Source organism: Drosophila miranda, assembly GCF_003369915.1.
Source record: "Drosophila miranda strain MSH22 chromosome Y unlocalized genomic scaffold, D.miranda_PacBio2.1 Contig_Y2_pilon, whole genome shotgun sequence".
In the NCBI taxonomy this organism is placed as follows: domain Eukaryota; kingdom Metazoa; phylum Arthropoda; class Insecta; order Diptera; family Drosophilidae; genus Drosophila; species Drosophila miranda.
In genome coordinates, this window is record NW_022881614.1 from 34,502,212 (window position 1) to 34,521,266 (window position 19,055).

Here is a 19,055-nt window from a genome sequence, read left to right on the forward strand (position 1 = left end):
AGCACTAGGCGCTGAAGGGGACGGACAGACGGACGGACGGACAGACGGACAGACAGACATGGCTCAATCGACTCGGCTATTGATGCTGATGCTATATATTTATGGGGTCGGAAACGATTCCTTCTGGACGTTACACACATCCACTTTTACCACAAATCTAATATACCCCAATACTCATTTTGAGTATCGGGTATAAAAATCTGTGCCGCCGCAGAGCACCATCATCGCATCAATTGCACTAATTTCTTCAATCAACGGACAAGGCAAACCATAACGAAACCAAGATTTCCAGGTTTTAAACGAGTGGAACTAGCGAAAATTGTTTAACAAGTAACTAAAGTAAGTGTGCGATTACCAGCAACTAAATCCGCGCTCAAAAAAAAAATTTCCCTGGGATTTTGTGTCTGCAAAAAATTAAACGTTTGTTTGTCTTACACGTCATTTTCTGCAGTCATTAACGAAAGGCAGGTCATGAGAGAAAAAGAGAGAAGAGAGAGCGCCCGATCAGTGAGTGGGTGGAAGAGAGACCTGGAGAGCGAGAGACTGCAGAGTGCAATACTGATGTCTTTGTTTGGCTTGAAATTTGTTTAAAAGTACTTAAAACCATTAAAACTACAACAACAAAAAAACAATCACTCATCTGCTCCCTGTTTCTCTCACAGTATTTCTCCATAATCTCATCTGAACAATTGTTTATCTCACTGGCTCTCTTTTGCTCTCCCCATGGTATACCATTATGAGGTAAGGCGGCCTCGCTTAGTAGCGTTGGTTTGGATGCTTATGTCGTGGTATGGCCTTACCTTATATAGTTGTACCACGTTCCCCCTTTTTGAGAGTGTGTGTGTGTGCGAGTGCAAGTGAATTAAACGAAACGACTTGAAAAAGTTGGAGCTGGGCTTTTTTGTTGTGTAGTCCGCAGCTGTCTCCCGTCGTGTACGTATGTGATTGGCGCCGTGGCGCTCTAGAACTAGCGGTGAAACACTTTTGTAACTGTGCTCCTCGCCTCTCTCCTCCTCACCGACTGTAGGGATTTACGGTATGCGTGTTGTGGCTGATCTGATGCTGCGGTTAACTGTAAAAGAAAAGCAAAAGTGCCCATGTACTTAGTCTCCAAATACAATGGGCATTAAAAAATTAGCATTTGTGTGTCAGTGTGCTGCTCAATTAAAAACCTCTTGTGTATGTTTTCTGCATGGCCATCTTGCAACACATTCCCGTAATTGCCGCAAACAAATAGTCACGCACAAAAGCAAACATCACGCAGAGCCCACCCCGCTTCCCCCTTCTGCTAATTATGAAAGTTTGCCATAAAAAAGCCGCTCTCTTCTGTTTGTTGTTTCTGCTGGCTGGCTGGCCTTGTGCAATGCTCTACAGTCGCTATCCACCAAAAGCACTCACCTGTTGAAGAGTGAAGCGTGCTTGTGCCACCAGTGTGTGTTGCCCAGCTCCAAAGAAAGTGTCTGCTCAGCAGGGAAGGAAAGAAAATACCCATAAACACAGGGAAGCACGACGTCAGCAGAGAGCTGGGCATAAAATATATGACTGACAAACGATTGAAACGCTGGAGAGAAACGAAAATGGTTCACAATCATTTCACAGTCAGTGCACAGCGCAGGTCCACTTTGATCTGAGTACAAACCGCCTCCACCTGCCGCCGTTCGCCCCGCTCCCCACTCCCCACTGCCCCCACTTCAGAGCATGTTCGGGCATATTCTCGTACCGCCATTTACATATTGGATGTACTTAACGACTCTCTGCCGTTCGTCTAATCTACCTCTGCGATATCCAGTGATGACTGCATAGCTTTTTTGAACTTAAATCTAGCTTTCTGAGAAATATGGGATAGAGGGCAATTAGAATTGCGGAAATTAGTTAAAATTTGACTTGGAATTGGATTTGTCAGGCATTTAGACAGTCTTGACAATTTGGAGCTCATTGTTGCACCGAGCATTTCCCATTCTGTACTGTATCCCCATAAATGTGGGGGATTAGTGTCAAGTAGCTCTTGTTACATTACCAGCAGCAGCAATTCAGCTCATTCCAGCACTCACTTATTGATGCCGCTGTATCAAGCTTTATTTTTGTGTGTTTACCTACGCTTTCTGCATTCCAAATGATGCGGGACGGGAAGGATTGATGTGGTGGCCGGGGGAGCAGCATCAGCAGCATCTACAAGTGCGACGTCGAGAACGACTTCCGCGACATCTCTTAAATATAGTATATGTAAATTTGTACACTTGTAGATTGTGTGTGTGTAGATAAGTACATATGTGTGTATGTATGATTTTGCGGTTTAGTTGTCGACATTATCTTTTTACGTCGTTTGAAATTGTTGCTTCTGTTTAGTTAATTTTTTGTGTGCGGTGTGCCTCTCCCCATAATTGCCTCCACACAGGGTGCCCCTGGTACTCGATTCGATTCGAATCGTTTTGTTTTTACAGGGGCGCTGTGCTATTTTCGAATTTTTGTATGTTATAGCCCGCCATCGGTCGGTCGCTGTCGTCATCGTAGAGCCGCAGTCGTAGTCGTAGTCGTCTCTGTCCGTTTTTGGCCAATTTAGCTTTCGCTTTTGTGCGATTGCCTAATGCAACCACCGCTATCCACACTCTGATCTGCCTGCCCCTCCTTAATGCCGCTGGCAACTCCAAAATAAATCAAACTTAAGAAATACATGTGTACACACACACACACTCACTGTATTCTAGTGAGTACGGTCGTGTTTTTAAATCGTTCCGTATAATTCAGTGGAAAACGTCGGAAGTTAGCCTGGAAAAGAGGCAAAGAGTAGTTAGCGCGAGCCATAGTAGTGCCGCTTTACTTATGTACCTGCGCGGAACGCAAGTCCGCAAGCAGAGAAGCGGCCACCTGGCCAATAGTACTGGCCGAAATCCCAGTGGGACGCCGTAGAGCCCTAGGCCGAAGGGGGGAAGGAACAGCAGGTAAGTGCCTGTTTTCCTATTCTTCTTCGCTGTGATTCTTGGCGCCACTTGTTGGTTGCTGCCTTCTTTTTGTTTTTGGGCAAAATTGGCCAAGCACACCGCAAGTGGTGTTGGATAACGACGGAAGAACAGCTGACTGGAGGCACGGAGCTAAGTGCTGGAAAACGACAGCGTCTGGCCAATAGAGGGCGCGGCCACAGCAACCGGAGCTGCCAGATCAACGGCCAGATCGGAGATGAGCGATCAGCGGGAACAAGCTGCGGCTTGCAGCACTCCGCTGACAAGCTCATTCGCCTGGGATGAGGAGAATCCCTTTCGCCGGAAAAATGCTCTGGCGCGATCGCCAAACCAGCCGGCGGAAGCAGTGGAGGAGCGCGCAAGATCCTCTCCTCCAAGGCTGCAGCGCCCCGAAGAGGAGCAAGCAGACCCGAAGGAGAGGGCCATGGCGCATTTGGCGAGCTTGGGCCAAAAGGCCAGAGAGTTGAGGAAGCTGATGGTGCTCCCAAAGAGGTCCATCACGAACCCAATGAGGGATCTGGTGGATGAGATCGAATATCTGCAGCGAGAGTTGGAATCGTGCTGGCAGGCGATCCCTGCGGAGCAGGCTGTAGCCAAGGTTACACAGCCGGAAGTGACGCAGAGGGCGGGAAAGAGGGCACGGCCAGAGCCCAGGAACACCACCCACCCGTCCCCGTCCCCAAGGCCATAGAAGCCAAAACATGGACCCAAAAAGTAAAAAAAACGGAGAAGAAGCCGCAGGAAGGCCAAATGAGGGACGCCGTAGCTCGCCGTGAAGGTCGTAGCTAGGCAAAGGCCAAAGCCAAAGCAGCAGCAACGACCAAGACCGCAGCGATGCAATAGTCATCGCCGCCACCAGCACTGTCTCATATGCAGACATTCTAAGGAAGGTCAAGACAGAGCCAAGTCTTAAAAAGCTACGGCAATCGGTGCAAGGGGTGCGACGCACAGCAAAAGGAGAGCTGTTGCTGATGCTGGAAAAATCGGCGGACCCGAGAACCCACGAGATGCAGGCAGCAGTCAAGGAAGCGCTAGGAAGCACGGTTGAAGTAAGGAGTCTTACCGAAACTGTCATCTTGGAGGTAAGGGACATAGACGAAGTGTCCACCCAAGAGGAAGTCCTAGCGGAACTCAAAGCGCAGGCAGGGGTGGAAATCTGCGAGGCCGCAGCCATCTCCATCAGACCAGCCTATAGGAGCACGCAGACCCTGACTCTGAAAGTTCCACCGGCTATAGCAAAGCCCCTCCTGGAGAAAGGAAGACTTCGCCTGGGGGGGTATTGCAGAATACGACCCAAGTCAACTCCCCGAAGATGCTACAAGTGCATGGAGTTTGGCCACATCGCGCCTAATTATAAGAGCAGCCAAGACTTCACGAAGTGCTGCTACAATTGCGCAGGAGCCGACCACCAGGCCAAAGATTGCAAAGACGAACCAAGTTGCATTCTTTGCAAGCGCCACCGGGTGAAGGACCCGAAGCACCAAACGACGAGTTCGAGGTGCGCGCAGTACCAAAAGGCGATGCAGCAAATGAAGGATAGATGAAAATCATCCAACTAAACCTCAACCACTGCGAGATGGCACAGCAGCTGCTGGACCAGACCATAAGGGAGCACCGTATTGATGTAGCAGTCATAAGCGAGCAATACCGGAATCGCAACTCGGGAGAGTGGATTGCTGACTCGAGCAAGAAGGCAGCGATATGGAGCTGTGCGAGTCCCACACAGCAACTACTGCAAACATACGTCGGAGACGGATTCGCCAGAGCCCGGATAAATGGAGTGCACATATATAGCTGCTACCTGCCCCGAGCCTCAGCCTACAGCAGGCGACGCAGGCACTGGAAAGGATTGCTGAAGATGCGCGGGAGAAACACCCTACGCTCATAGCCGGCGATTTCAACGCTTGGGCGACGGAGTGAGGATGCCCGAGAACGAACCCAAGGGGACAGGCGCTCTTAGAATGCTTTGCGACGTTGGATGCCGTACTGCTGGACACAGGCACACAGCAGACGTTCGGCAGAGCTGGAACGGGGTCTATAATAGACCTTACGTTCGTGAGCAGCAGCCTCAGCCGCAGGACAACGTGGGAAGTTAGTGGCTTATACACCGGGAGTGACCACCAAGCCCTCATATGTGAAATCCAGGAAGCGGGCGCACCTAACCCGTTCATTGGCAAGCAGATCGGTTATAAGACCGAAACGCTAGAGCCGGATATGGTCCGGGCCATGTTTGAGGACTACGAGACCAACGGTACGGCTGAAGAGAGAGCAAGCCAACTGGCCATACATACGCCGGAAGCATGTGATGCCTCCATGCTAAGGAAAAGAAGAAGCCTGAACAACCGCAGGCCAACGTATTGGTGGAACGCTGCAATAGGTAGCGCCAGGCAGGAGTGCCAGCGGAAAAGACGACTATACCAGCGTTCGAGAGGTTCCCCGGAATTCGAGAGGCTCCAAGGAGAATATAAGGAAAGCAGACGCTGCTTGAAGAGGCAGATCAAGGATGCCAAGCGCAAATGCTTCGAAAAGCTCTGCGATGACGCAGATGCGAACCCTTGGGGCTACGCATACAGGCTGGTAATGAAGAGACTGCGAGTGTTCAGTCCCCCGCCGCCAATGTGTGCAGATCTGCTGGTTAACATAGTAGAAACCCTATTTCCAGAGAAAGTGGCAGCCCAGAGGGTGATGGATAGAATACCGCCACCTGAAATAGAAGCCACCACGGGAGCAAAAGTCCTCGAAGCTCTACAACGGATCAAGAACGGCAAAGCACCAGGACCTGATGGGGTCCCAAATGCCGTTCTCCGCACGGCTATTGAGACCAATCCACAAATGTACGTGGATTTATTCAATGCGTGCATGTCCGAAGGGACCTTCCCCAGACCATGGAAGCGACAGCGGCTAGTCCTCTTACCCGAGGGGAACAAGCCGACCGAGGAGCCATCATTCTATAGACCACTCTGCATGCTCGACACAGTGGGTAAGATCCTCGAGCGCATAATCCACACCAGGCTGGAGAAGGCAGTAACGCGTCAGCTCTCACCGAGACAGCATGGGTCCCCAAAGAGTATTGCATAGTGGCAACACTCGATGTCCAAAATGCATTCAACTCTGCCAATTGGGATCACATACTAGAAGAATTGAGAAACTTTCAAGTACCGCCGTATCTGCAGAATATCATCGCGGACTACCTAAGAGACCGAGTGCTCATATATGAGACGGATAAGGGGACACGTGAGCACCAAATCACTGGAGGAGTTCCCCAAGGATCGGTCCTCGGCCCGCTGCTGTGGAACATCATGTATGATGGAATCCTCAAGATGGATATGCCAATGGGCGCCACGGTGGTAGGCTTTGCCGACGACATAGCAATAGTCGTAGTGGCAAAACAGAAAGAAGCGGCGGAAGAAATCTGCAACGACGCGGTAGAGAGAGCCAGAACATGGCTATCAGGGAGGGATCTCTCATTAGCCACCCACAAAACGGAGGCGGTGCTCATAAGCAGCAGGAAAGTAGTGGAGACGGCCACGATCCGAGTAGGAGACTGCACTATTAGCTCCAGTCCAAGCCTGAAGTACCTGGGGGTCATGATTGACCACAGACTCAGCTTCAAGCATCACATGGCGTATGCAAGCAGCAAAGCAGGAAAGACGGCAGTGGCCCTATCCCGCAACATGGCCAAAACCGGAGGTCCGAAACAGCCAAGGCGAAAGCTACTAGCGAGCTTAGTTGGCTCAACGCTAATGTACGCTGCACCAATATGGGTTGATGCAATGAAGCATAAAACATATGCCCGAGAATGCAATGCAGTCCAGAGGCTGTGTGCCCTGAGGGTGTGTTGCGCATTCAGAACGGTATCCCAAGACGCCGCACTAGTGGTAGCAGGAATTATTCCCATCCATCAGCTGGCAAGAGAAGCCGCAGGAATCAGGGCACAGCGAACCCTGCGGACTACGGAGCAGGACACCAGAGGTGCCTTAAGGCAGCGCACAATCCTGCAATGGCAAGATTCGTGGGATAACAGCAGCAAAGGGCGATGGACCCATATGCTAATCCCAGACCTGAAGAGTTGGCTGAACCGTAGCCATGGACAAGTGGAGTATCACCTGACACAACTGCTGACAGGACACGGTTGCTTTAAAGCCTACCTGCATAGGTTTAAGCACGAGGACGACCCCTTCTGCGTGGTCTGCGCAGGGGTCATCGAAGACGCAGAGCACTGCTTCTTCGAATGTCCAAGATTTCGGCAAGATCGAGAGGATTTAAGCAACAAGCTTGGAAGAATGCCAGCGGTGACAAACCTGGCAGAATGCCTGCTGGAGTCGGAAGGAAACTGGGCCGCGATTAGCTTCATGGCCGTAACTATGGAGATAAAGGATAAAGGATATTATTAAGAGAAGAGCCCTACGGGCATCTCCCCCCGGCGAAGTAATATCTCGCGACAGTACCGCCGGGATCCGCGATAGGTGTGGTTGGTTTTAGAGCGCTTAGAGTCCCTCACTTCGGCTTCGGCTGAGTCGGCATATAGCTTTCCTGTAGTCACACAAGAACAAAAAAAACGAGGGGGAACGTTGTGAGTTGCTGCGGACACCGCAACTCTACGGTTATACCCGATACTAAGTCAGTATGGCTCTCCTCCGGCAGACGCCGCTAAAATTAAACGACACGACAAAGAGTGCGTGCGAGAGAGACAGAAAATCAGTCTGAGCGTGACGTCGGGCGCTGCGTAGCCACTGCAAATTGATTTGTTCCTATTGGCTATAAAAATGATCTGATCTGATCCAGATTCAACAATCTGATAGATATGGTCATTATCTATGATTCTGCGTTTTTAGTTTTCTCGAATGTGCAATATTGTGGATGCAACAGATTTTCGTCCTTTGTGTGGGCGGAAGGGGGTGGGGCGAAATTTTGAGATACACGTTTTATAGTAAGATCTAACAGGAGTGCGGATACCAAATTTGGTTACTCTAGCCTTAATAGTCTCTGAGATTTTTGAATATCCCCAGATTATATATCTCGGTCCGATATATTAGGAGTGTGGATACCAAATTTGGTTGCTCTAGCTTTTGTAGTCTCTGAGATCTAGGCGCTAATGTTCTACTCTAAGCAAAGCCGCCTATGCTACGTATGTGTTAGAGAGAGACAGGGCGAGAAAAAATGAAATTGTTTTCTTGATGCTGGCTATAATAATAATACGATCCAATTCAGATTCCGCAGTCTTAAAGATATGGTCATACTCTACAACTCTACGTTTTTGGTTTTCTCATATCTTTAAAATTGTGGATGCCACAGATTTTCGTCCTTTGTGGGGGCGGAAGTGGGCGGGGCGAAGTTTTGAAATATTTTTGTAGCAGTGACATATCACAGAAGTCTGGATCCAAAACATCGTTGCTCTAGCTCTTATAGTCTTTGAGCACTAGGCGCTGAAGGGGACGGACAGACGGACAGAAGGACGGACGGACAGACAGACAGGGCTCAATCGACTCGGCTATTGATGCTGATCAAGAATATATATACTTTATGGGGTCGGAAACGATTCCTTCTGGACGTTACACACATCCACTTTTACCACAAATCTAATATACCCCAATACTCATTTTGAGTATCGGGTATAAAAAAAACGAGGGGGAACGTTGTGAGTGGCTGCGGACACCGCAACTCTACAGTTATACCCGATACTAAGTCAGTATGGCTCTCCTCCGTCAGACGCAGCTAATATTAAACGACACGACAAAGAGTGCGTGCGAGTGAGACAGAAAATCAGTCTGAGCGTGACGTCGGGCGCTGCGAAGCCAGTGCAAATTGATTTGTTCCTTTTTGGCTATAAAAATTATCTGATCTGGTCCAGATTCAGCAATCTGAAAGATATGGTCATTATCTATGATTCTGCGTTTTTAGTTTTCTCAAATGTGCAATATTGTGGATGCAACAGATTTTCGTCCTTTGTGTGGGCGGAAGGGGTGGGGCGAAATTTTGAGATACACGTTTTATAGTAAGATCTAACAGGAGTGCGGATACCAAATTTGGTTACTCTAGCCTTAATAGTCTCTGAGATTTTTGAATATCCCCAGATTTTCGTCCTTTGCGGGGGCGGAAGGGGGTGTGGCGAAATTTTGAAACAAACTCGTCTCGGTCCGATATATTAGGAGTGTGGATACCAAATTTGGTTGCTCTAGCTTTTATAGTCTCTGAGATCTAGGCGCTAATGTTTTACTCTAAGCAAAGCCGCCTATGCCACGTGTGTGTTAGAGAGAGACAGGGCGAGAAAAAATGAAATTGTTTTCTTGATGCTGGCTATAATAATAATACGATCCAATTCAGATTCCGCAGTCTTAAAGATATGGTCATTCTCTACAATTCTACGTTTTTGGTTTTCTCATATCTTTAAAATTGTGGATGCCACAGATTTTCGTCCTTTGTGGGGGCGGAAGTGGGCGGGGCGAAGTTTTGAAATATTTTTGTAGCAGTGACATATCACAGAAGTCTGGATACAAAACATCGTTGCTCTAGCTCTTATAGTCTTTGAGCACTAGGCGCTGAAGGGGACGGACAGACGGACAGACGGACGGACGGACAGACGGACAGACAGACATGGCTCAATCGACTCGGCTATTGATGCTGATCAAGAATATATATACTTTATGGGGTCGGAAACGATTCCTTTTGGACGTTACACACATCCACTTTTACCACAAATCTAATATACCCCAATACTCATTTTGAGTATCGGGTATAAAAATAGAGAAATATCAACAGAAACAGCAACAAAAAACAAAAACAACCAAAGCCTCATCAAATTTTGCAAGATTTTTCTTAATTATGAGACGGCACGAAATGTCCGTCCCCAAGGTGTGACTTTGATCCAAAAGCCAGCTTGGCGACTTTGTTATCATTTTGGTTTGGTTGCTTTTTTTCCTGAGAAACTTTAGTCTTATTGTCTGTCTTGGCGGTGTCAGACACAATGACGTCCAAATGTACTTACCTGTACGTGCGGACAGTGCGTTTCGACACTGTACGACATCCCATATGGCTGTGGGAAAAGTTACGACAATAAAAAAATAGATATTCCATTCCATTCTCGTTTTAATTCAAAAATCAATCATTACATTTTACGAGTTCTCTCTATAAACCGGAAATAATTCTACAATAAGATTCAATTGAAATGGACCTTTATTATTATTCTTCTTCTCGGAAATTAATGCATAAATCCCCTCGGGCTTCATAATAATTATATTCGACACATTTCAAATTAACATTTTAGTAGAAGCCATACGCTTTCACGTGATTGCCAGCCAGTTCATGACTCATGGCGATTAGCATCCATATTCAATAACAAAAGATATCCCAAAGCGTTCTCACTTCGGAGCCATCGAATGGTGGCGATCCGTGACCTCATTCTGAGACTAAACCTAAAACGCATTTGCTGAAACGCACTGTAGACACACTGTACAAGTACTCATGTACCTACATATGAATATATGGGTTATATCCAGGTCCAAGTGCAATGATGGCGACAGCTGATGGCTGATGGCTGCTGCCTGGTAGTGCCACCCAGCAACAGGTTTGCCGCTGACGTAGATGACAGTGTGGGGATTGGCTTACATGAGGCTGCACCTGAACCACAGCTACCTCCCACCCCGTCGTGTCTTTCTCAGCCTCTCAGTACCCCCTAGAGGCTTCTCTCTGTCTCTGTGTGTATCGCGAACACGATTTGCCATTAGCCAAAAGAATACATTTAGATTCAGTTGGTTGTATAACAATAATTAGCAGTATAGCAATACATCAGTACAGCAGCCAGCATCCAGCTCTGGCGACAGCTGGAATTCATTTGTGTTTCCAATCAGAGAGGGATTGATGGGTTGGATGGGATGAATGGGGAAAAACCCGGATGTCCAAAGTTCAAATTGAATCTCATTTCTCATTTAAATTCCGATTCCGATTGCAGCCTCGAAAGACAAAGAAGACGCCAACGACGACGATGCCTTATCAGACAGCAAACAGCAGTGGGAGCACCGGGGGCAGCAAAACGGCTGCCAAGATGGCGCAGCTGAAGTTCTGGAATAAGCAAAATAACAGCAAACAGCAACAGCAGGACAAGGACAAGGACTCGGCCAACGAGGGTAACATCAGCAGCGGCAACAACAACGGCGGCGGCGGCAGCAGCAACGGTGGCGACTCCAAGAGCGAGACAAAGTGCGGCAAGCGCAACTGGCTGCATACGCCCGAGCAGCTCATCAGCGGACATGCGGTCTATCTAGTCAAGGTGAGTGTGATCAGAGATCCAAGTGTGACGACCCAGCCATTGTCTCTCTGTCCCTCTATTTGGCGCAGTTCTTTGGTAACCTGAGCGTGGACCAGCCGAAGGGCATCGAGGTGGTCAAGGAAGCCATACGGAAGCTACAGTTTGGCCGGCAAATGAAGAAGGCGGCCACGGGCACCCAGGAGAAGTTCACGAAGCTCGAGATAACAATCAGCATCAAGGGGGTGGCCATCCAGGAGCCGCGCACCCACAAGATTCTGCACCAGTTCCCGCTGTACAATATCTCGTATTGTGCGGACGAGAAGGGTGTCAAGAAGTTCTTCAGCTTCATTGCCAAGACGGTCAAGACGCGGGATGGCGAGACGACGATAACGACGAATGGCCATACCAATGGCAGCGGCAACGGCAGCCCCAAAACCGAGGAGACCCACGAGTGCTTTGTCTTTATTTCGAACAAATTGGCCTCGGACATAACGCTGACCATTGGCCAAGCCTTTGATTTGGCCTACAGGTGAGGGGGCAGCAATTAGCTTGAACTAATTAGCTTCAACTAAACTGAGATTTGTATTTGACTATAGAAAGTACATGGACAGCACCGAGAAGACAAATCTGAGCAAGGCGCAACAGCAGATCAATCATCTGAAGCAAACAGTTACCCAGTACAAGGAGCGACTGAGCGAATTGTCCGCAAAATTGCCAAAGGCCGAGCTGGATGCCATGCTCTTTAAACTGGGCATCAAGGACATTCTGGAGGCGCCACCCACCAGTGAGCTGCAGAATGGAATTGATGCCAGCGGCGAGGCCCTGAGCAACGGCAAGCTGGGTAAGATTGAATCAAATGCGGCGGTATCCTTTCAATTGATTGCCCAACTGTATTGCAGACGAGGATAAGCTGCTGATTGACACCATTTCCACGACGGCCTCGGTCCACTCAGCGTCGCCCAGCTCCTTCTTGACCATTGTGCCGCCGCGGAACACTCTGTCGAGCCAGATCAGCATCAGCGGCAAGAGCAACAGCCAGAAGATGGATGAGCTGCTGCTGAACTCCGATTCGGACAGCGATTTCGATCCACGTGCCGAAGAGGCCACCCAGGACAATGGCAGCAATGGCCGAAATGGCCGCAATGCCATCAGCAATGATCTGTTCGGCTTCGAGCCACCCAAGAGCTTTGGCCAGCATCTCTTCTTCAACAACAACGATCACAAGTTGCAGAACAACAACACCAACAGCTACAGCACCAACAATAACATTACCAATAGCAGCTTATTGATCAACAGCAGCAACAGCATCAGCATAAACAGCAGTAGCTTCTCCAGCGAGCTGAACATATCGTCGCCTTTATGTAGGTTGAAATATTCCATAAGCTAAAGTGTCATGGATAATGGTTGGTTATTATACCCGATACTCAAAATGAGTATTGGGGTATATTAGATTTGTGGTAAAAGTGGATGTGTGTAACGTCCAGAAGGAATCGTTTCCGACCCCATAAAGTATATATATTCTTGATCAGCATCAATAGCCGAGTCGATTGAGCCCTGTCTGTCTGTCCGTCCGTCCGTCTGTCCGTCTGTCCGTCCCCTTCAGCGCCTAGTGCTCAAAGACTATAAGAGCTAGAGCAACGATGTTTTGGATCCAGACTTCTGTGATATGTCACTGCTACAAAAATATTTCAAAACTTCGCTCCGCCCACTTCCGCCCCCACAAAAGACGAAAATCTGTGGCATCCACAATTTTAAAGATATGAGAAAACCAACGTAGAGTTGTAGAGAATGACCATATCTTTAAGACTGCGGAATCTGAATTGGATCGTATTATTATTATAGCCAGCATCAAGAAAACAATTTCATTTTTTCTCGCCCTGTCTCTCTCTAACACACACGTAGCATAGGCGGCTTTGCTTAGAGTAAAACATTAGCGCCTAGATCTCAGAGACTACAAAAGCTAGAGCAACCAAATTTGGTATCCACACTCCTAATATATCGGACCGAGACGAGTTTGTTTCAAAATTTCGCCACACCCCCTTCCGCCTCCGCAAAGGACGAAAATCTGGGGATATTCAAAAAGCTCAGAGACTATTAAGGCTAGAGTAACCAAATTTGGTATCCGCACTCCTGTTAGATCTTACTATAAAACGTGGATCTCAAAATTTCGACCCACCCCCTTCCGCCCACACAAAGGACGAAAATCTGTTGCATCCACAATATTGCACATTCGAGAAAACTAAAAACGCAGAATCATAGATAATGACCATATCTATCAGATTGCTGAATCTGGATCAGATCAAATCATTTTTATAGCCAATAGGAACAAATCAATTTGCAGTGGCTACGCAGCGCCCGACGTCACGCTCAGACTGATTTTCTGTCTCTCTCGCACGCACTCTTTGTCGTGTCGTTTAATATTAGCAGCGTCTGCCGGAGGAGAGCCATACTGACTTAGTATCGGGTATAACTGTAGAGTTGCGGTCTCCGCAGCAACTCACAACGTTCCCCCTCGTTTTTTCATTGCAGTGGCGCCGCCGCCAAAGATTGCTGCATCCAGACGCAGCACCTCGGTGACAACGAGCAATGGGCTGAATGGCAACACAGATCTATTCGGCTCGGATCCTTTCGAAATGAGCAATGGTCCGACCATCTTTAAGGTGAGTCCCTGATATACCATAACCTATCACAAGATACGATATTCATATGGAAATGTTATACTCCTCCTATTTTACAGCAGAATCAGCTGAACATCGATGACTTTTCGCTGGAGAGTTTGGATCCCCTGCGAAAGTAGATATCAAGGCCATTTCAGCTGGGATAGCAATTTTAAGATTCATCCCACTGGATGGATATCTATCCGTTAAACGTTATCCTATATCCGTTTGAACGTTTTCCCGCGACGTTTCTCCAAATCGCACGCATTCCAATTGCAATTCGAATTATTGAATGAATGTGTATTATTGTTTATATATATATTCTATTGTATTGTATTGTATTTATTATCATTGATTTTTTGTCGATTTTATATTGCATATTATTATGATGATTCCCCCACTATTATTATTGTAATTATAAATACATATGATTATTATCTGAGATCGGATCGAGATCAAAGGAAATCAAAAAACAACAGCAATCCATAATGTAATGCACTCTTTGTTTAAACATCATCCAATTTGTTGCTGTCGTCTGAAAATGGTCTAAATGAATGTCGAGCGAACAATGTTAACAAGTGATAATGTGAGAAAAAAACAAAAAAAAAAACGAGGGGGAACGTTGTGAGTTGCTGCGGACACCGCAACTCTACAGTTATACCCGATACTAAGTCAGTATGGCTCTCCTCCGGCAGACGCTGCTAATATTAAACGACACGACAAAGAGTGCGTGCGAGAGAGACAGAAAATCAGTCTGAGCGTGACGTCGGGCGCTGCGTAGCCACTGAAAATTGATTTCTTGCTTTTGGCTACAAAAATGATCCGATCTGATCCAGATTCAGCAATCTGATAGATATGATCATTATCTATGATTCTGCGTTTTTAGTTTTCTCGAATGTGCAATATTGTGGATGCAACAGATTTTCGTCCTTTGTGTGGGCGGAAAGGGGTGGGGCGAAATTATGAGATACACGTTTTATAGTAAGATCTAACAGGAGTGCGGATACCAAATTTGGTTACTTTAGCCTTAATAGTCTCTGAGATTTTTGAATATCCCCAGATTTTCGTCCTTTGCGGGGGCGGAAGGGGGTGTGGCGAAATTTTGAAACAAACTCGTCTCGGTCCGATATATTAGGAGTGTGGATACCAAATTTGGTTGCTCTAGCTTTTATAGTCTCTGAGATCTAGGCGCTAATGTTTTACTCTAAGCAAAGCCGCCTATGCTACGTGTGTGTTAGAGAGAGACAGGTTGAGAAAAAATGAAATTGTTTTCTTGATGCTGGCTATAATAATAATACGATCCAATTCAGATTCCGCAGTCTTAAAGATATGGTCATTCTCTACAATTCTACGTTTTTGGTTTTCTCATATCTTTAAAATTGTGGATGCCCCAGATTTTCGTCCTTTGTGGGGCGGGGCGAAGTTTGAAATATTTTTGTAGCAGTGACATATCACAGAAAACTGGATCCAAAACATCGTTGCTCTAGCTCTTATAGTCTTTGAGCACTAGGCGCTGAAGGGGACGGACAGACGGACAGACGGACGGACGGACAGACGGACAGACAGACATGGCTCAATCGACTCGGCTATTGATGCTGATCAAGAATATATATACTTTATGGGGTCGGAAACGATTCCTTCTGGACGTTACACACATCCACTTTTACCACAAATCTAATATACCCCAATACTCATTTTGAGTATCGGGTATAAAAACGAAATCAGATTAAAACAAATCAAAGCAGACAAAGGCTTTAGTTCGGAACAAGTTGTTATTAAGGGAAATAATGAAAGATGGGAGTTAATTAAGATGGGAAAAATGCATGTGAACTGCGGAATAGTTTCCAGAAATGCCATTTCCCGATAGTCTATTATATTCGGAAACCTTCTGTGACGGCCCATATTTGGATGGACTTATTTGTGTGCACAGAGCTGTAGCTTATCAGCATGCAAGGGAATAAACGGGAATAAAGCGAAAGCTTTTGACGAGAGAGCGAGCTTTGGGTTATCTTGGTGGGTTATCTAGCCCTTGTGCTTTAGAATGGGATGAAGAAACAAAATCAAAGCTCAAGCGCTGGATCATTCGATCCATGGAACTAAATTGTGGAAGGTCAGTTTGGTGGTACGGCGAGATAAAAGAAAAGAAAAGAATAAAAGGTTATACACGTGTCTGAAAAAAAAAAGAAAAATTGAAATCAATAAATCGTCGAAAGTAGGGTGCACATGCCAAGCTGCCCCAAAAAATTAAGATCAGTGTGCCGAAAAGCCGAAAAATCTGTGGTTCTCCAAGGATAAACCCGGTTTCAAGCCCCAAACGGTAATTACATAACCCCCCGCTTTGACATGTGGCTGATAAAATTTTTCTTCGCCAAAAGGGGTCTGAGCTTTGCCAGTCGATCTCGGTTTCTCCAGTGTAATTTAATATTGACGAAAGTTATCCAACGGAGGTCAAACTTCTTCCGCACAACGAAAATTTGCGATCAACCTTATTTTTGACCTTGGCAGAGGACATACAGTTGCCTCTGAAATTCTATGTCGTGGCCTGGATAGGCACAGACATATCCATATCGGATGTCTTCAAGGAAAAGGATTGACACACACTCACACACACACTGAATTCAACCGTAGCTACTATTGCTATTATTATTATTTTTTTTGCATTTAATTTTTGTACATTATAATCTATTCTAGGACACATCAATGCATGCAGGCCTGTTGCAGCGATGGAAAACCAAACGTAAGCTACCACTAAAAGTAAGAAAAACACCGCTTTGCTTATAATTTGATTTGTTCTTCTAAACTTTTCTCCTCTTTATATATATAAAAAAAACCCCTAAAATTAAGTTGCTGTAACTGTAGATAAATAAGATGTTATGAAGATTTGAGGTGATGCTGAGGATGGTTGTTAGTTGGAGTGGAGTTAAAATATGAAAATACACTGAAGATTGATCAACATGAAATTGGAGTAGAATAACTATACAGGGGTATTGGGAAGGGGGAACATATAGAGGTTTAAGGGTTAACACAAGAAATAGGCGAGCAGAGTTAACATGGTAGGGTGGGTAAACGCGGAGATTACAAGACCTAACTCCGTGCGGCGATGCATATGGCACTATTTATTTGATTTGTATAACACCTAACGGCCAGGTTAGCACCAGAATCTCTTGTATGTGTTTAGCTGGAACAACTGAAAGATCCCCCCCATCCGACGAGCCCTAGCCGAAAGATCCCACACAGTGCTAACCATAACATCTATGCAAGTTGTCTAGTTTGTGGAATGCGTCTCGAAAGCTACCACACCAGAACACCGGGACACATTACAAAAGTGGCGCCCAACGTGGGGCACGATACAACAACAACCGTAACAAAACTTTGTGTCTCAGTTATTGTCAGCATATAGAATTTTTGCTTTTGTTTCCTTTCTGGAAAACTGCAATGGTTGATGCAAGTCACAGTCCATTCTGTCCGAAACGATGAGGGAGCATCGGGTCTATATGCGTGCCAGGAGCTAAGTGGAAGAAAATTGTATTAATGTCTGTGGAAATCTTTAAGATTTAGAATGCTAGTCATTAAATCTTGCTGCCCGGAACAATTGGTATATTTTTTTTCTGAAGCTTCAGCTCGTGTTGAAGACAATATTTTTTTTTTAATAGTATATTTTGGGAACAAGTCATGGTGTGATATGTATTGCCATAATCTTTGTATGTTCCAAATCTCAATACCCTTGATCCGTATAGTTTATTTTTGGAGTGAATTTGACATTTTCGAGCATTTATTCGGTAAAATTCTTAAAGATTGATTTGTGTGTGCACCATGGCCGTAAGACGAAGCTTAGATATGACCACATCCACAAATAATGAACAGGTTTGCAGAGTCTGTTCACACCCAATGATTTCATTGGATTTAAAACTCATAACACGATGTAAACATATTTTCCATAGAACATGCATTTTGAATTGGCTTGATAAGTCGCGATCTTGCCCAACATGTCAAAACAATGTTACAAGAAACAGTTTATTAGAGGTTCTTTCCGAAAATGTTGCCGACCACAATCTGAACCTGGAAACAAATAGTTTGGAGAGGATTCTGTTAACTAATAGTCAAAAGAAGAAAAAGAGACAGTCGCAGCAATCAAATGAGATAGTAGATCTCGAGGATAACAGTAACGTATTGTCTAATTCTGCTTCTGCGGATAACCCAAACCATCATGGTTTCTTAGAGCAGAGAATATTATTACAGGTAGATCATCGAATAACTTCGCAAATTAGTCAAATGCAGTCCATGATCTCGGAACTGTTTCGTCAAATTTCTAAGCTAACAACAGACAGGGCAGGAAGAACGGATGCAATACCTAACTTCCATACCAATGCAGATGATAATGGAAATAACAATGAACCTGATTCGGGAAGAAGAACTACTAGAGCTTCGTCACATAATCTAGAAAGAGACGTACCCACCTTCATACCCAATGAATATAGAAATAGTAACAATCTACCGGAGAGAAATGGTAGTTTCAATCTAAGTCGCGATATGGGAAAAGTAGCAAATTTGATTAGTAGCTGGAAAGTGCAGTATAATGGCTCACGCAATGGTATGCCGGTAGGGAAGTACATATACATGAGTAGATCTTTGACAAATGATAGCTTACGAGGAAACTTTGAAGTGTTGTGCGAACACATTCATATTTTCTTTAGTTTCCGAGCAAGTGAATGGTTCTGGAGATACAGACGCACTGTAGACAGAGTAAACTGGTCCGATCTTTGTAAGTCGCTGAATTCCTATTTTCTTGAACCGCTATCTGAGAGTCAACTAACGTCAATTCTGAAACGAAATCTGAGACCGTTTATGAGAAAGGAGTTGTTATATATAGAAATCAATTCGGTTAGCCAGTTGAGAAAATTAGTCCTTAGACGAGAAGCTTTTAGTGAGGAGTATAACACCGCTAACCCGAAAGCAAACACACGAAAGCAAATTAATGCATTGGAGTATGACCAAGAACGTTCAGATAACCATCTAGGAGAGCAAGAAATTTGCGAACTAAAAGTAACTAGAGCCTTAGAAGAGATTCAATGCTGGAATTGTCGCAGGTTTGGCCATAAACACGCAGATTGCCAATCTGATAAGAAGATATTTTGCTTAGGTTGCGGAGCTGAAAATATAATAAGACCAAATTGTGAAACCTGTCAGGAAAACCGA

General features: G+C 45.8%; 1 protein-coding gene and 1 long non-coding RNA gene across 7 annotated transcripts; both read left to right on the top strand.

Moving 5' to 3' along the window:
• The first annotated feature begins 197 nt into the window (after positions 1-197).
• On the top strand, positions 198-14,457 carry LOC117193150 (PTB domain-containing adapter protein ced-6-like). Of its 3 annotated transcripts, none has more exons than XM_033397881.1 (7): positions 198-339; positions 10,906-11,223; positions 11,292-11,731; positions 11,799-12,043; positions 12,102-12,563; positions 13,732-13,862; positions 13,940-14,457. In XM_033397881.1, exons 2-7 carry the CDS (start codon positions 10,939-10,941, stop codon positions 13,997-13,999), a joined length of 1,623 nt encoding a protein of 540 aa, XP_033253772.1. In that variant the 5' UTR covers positions 198-339; positions 10,906-10,938; the 3' UTR covers positions 14,000-14,457. The 3 variants fall into 3 exon arrangements, with proteins under 3 accessions (XP_033253772.1, XP_033253771.1, XP_033253773.1); XM_033397880.1 differs by lacking the exon at positions 198-339 and adding an exon at positions 915-1,036; XM_033397882.1 differs by lacking the exon at positions 198-339 and adding an exon at positions 915-1,036 and having other exon boundaries at positions 13,943-14,457.
• A 1,087-nt stretch (positions 14,458-15,544) lies between these two features.
• Positions 15,545-18,247, top strand: LOC117193411. 4 transcript variants are annotated; one of them, XR_004474586.1, is made up of 4 exons: positions 15,545-16,176; positions 16,235-16,483; positions 16,551-16,596; positions 17,007-18,247. It is a non-coding gene; the product is annotated as an uncharacterized LOC117193411 (long non-coding RNA). The 4 variants fall into 4 exon arrangements; XR_004474587.1 differs by lacking the exon at positions 17,007-18,247 and adding an exon at positions 16,719-16,819; XR_004474585.1 differs by lacking the exon at positions 17,007-18,247 and adding an exon at positions 16,704-16,819 and having other exon boundaries at positions 15,547-16,176.
• Positions 18,248-19,055: the final 808 nt, after the last annotated feature.

Excerpts from the sequence above, each read along its gene's own strand:
- LOC117193150 (XM_033397881.1), top strand. The coding sequence starts at position 10,939 with ATGCCTTATCAGACAGCAAACAGCAGTGGGAGCACCGGGGGCAGCAAA. Across the intron at positions 11,732-11,798 it reads GCCTTTGATTTGGCCTACAG|AAAGTACATGGACAGCACCG; the intron begins GTGAGGGGGCAG and ends ATTTGACTATAG. Across the intron at positions 13,863-13,939 it reads ATGGTCCGACCATCTTTAAG|CAGAATCAGCTGAACATCGA; the intron begins GTGAGTCCCTGA and ends CCTATTTTACAG.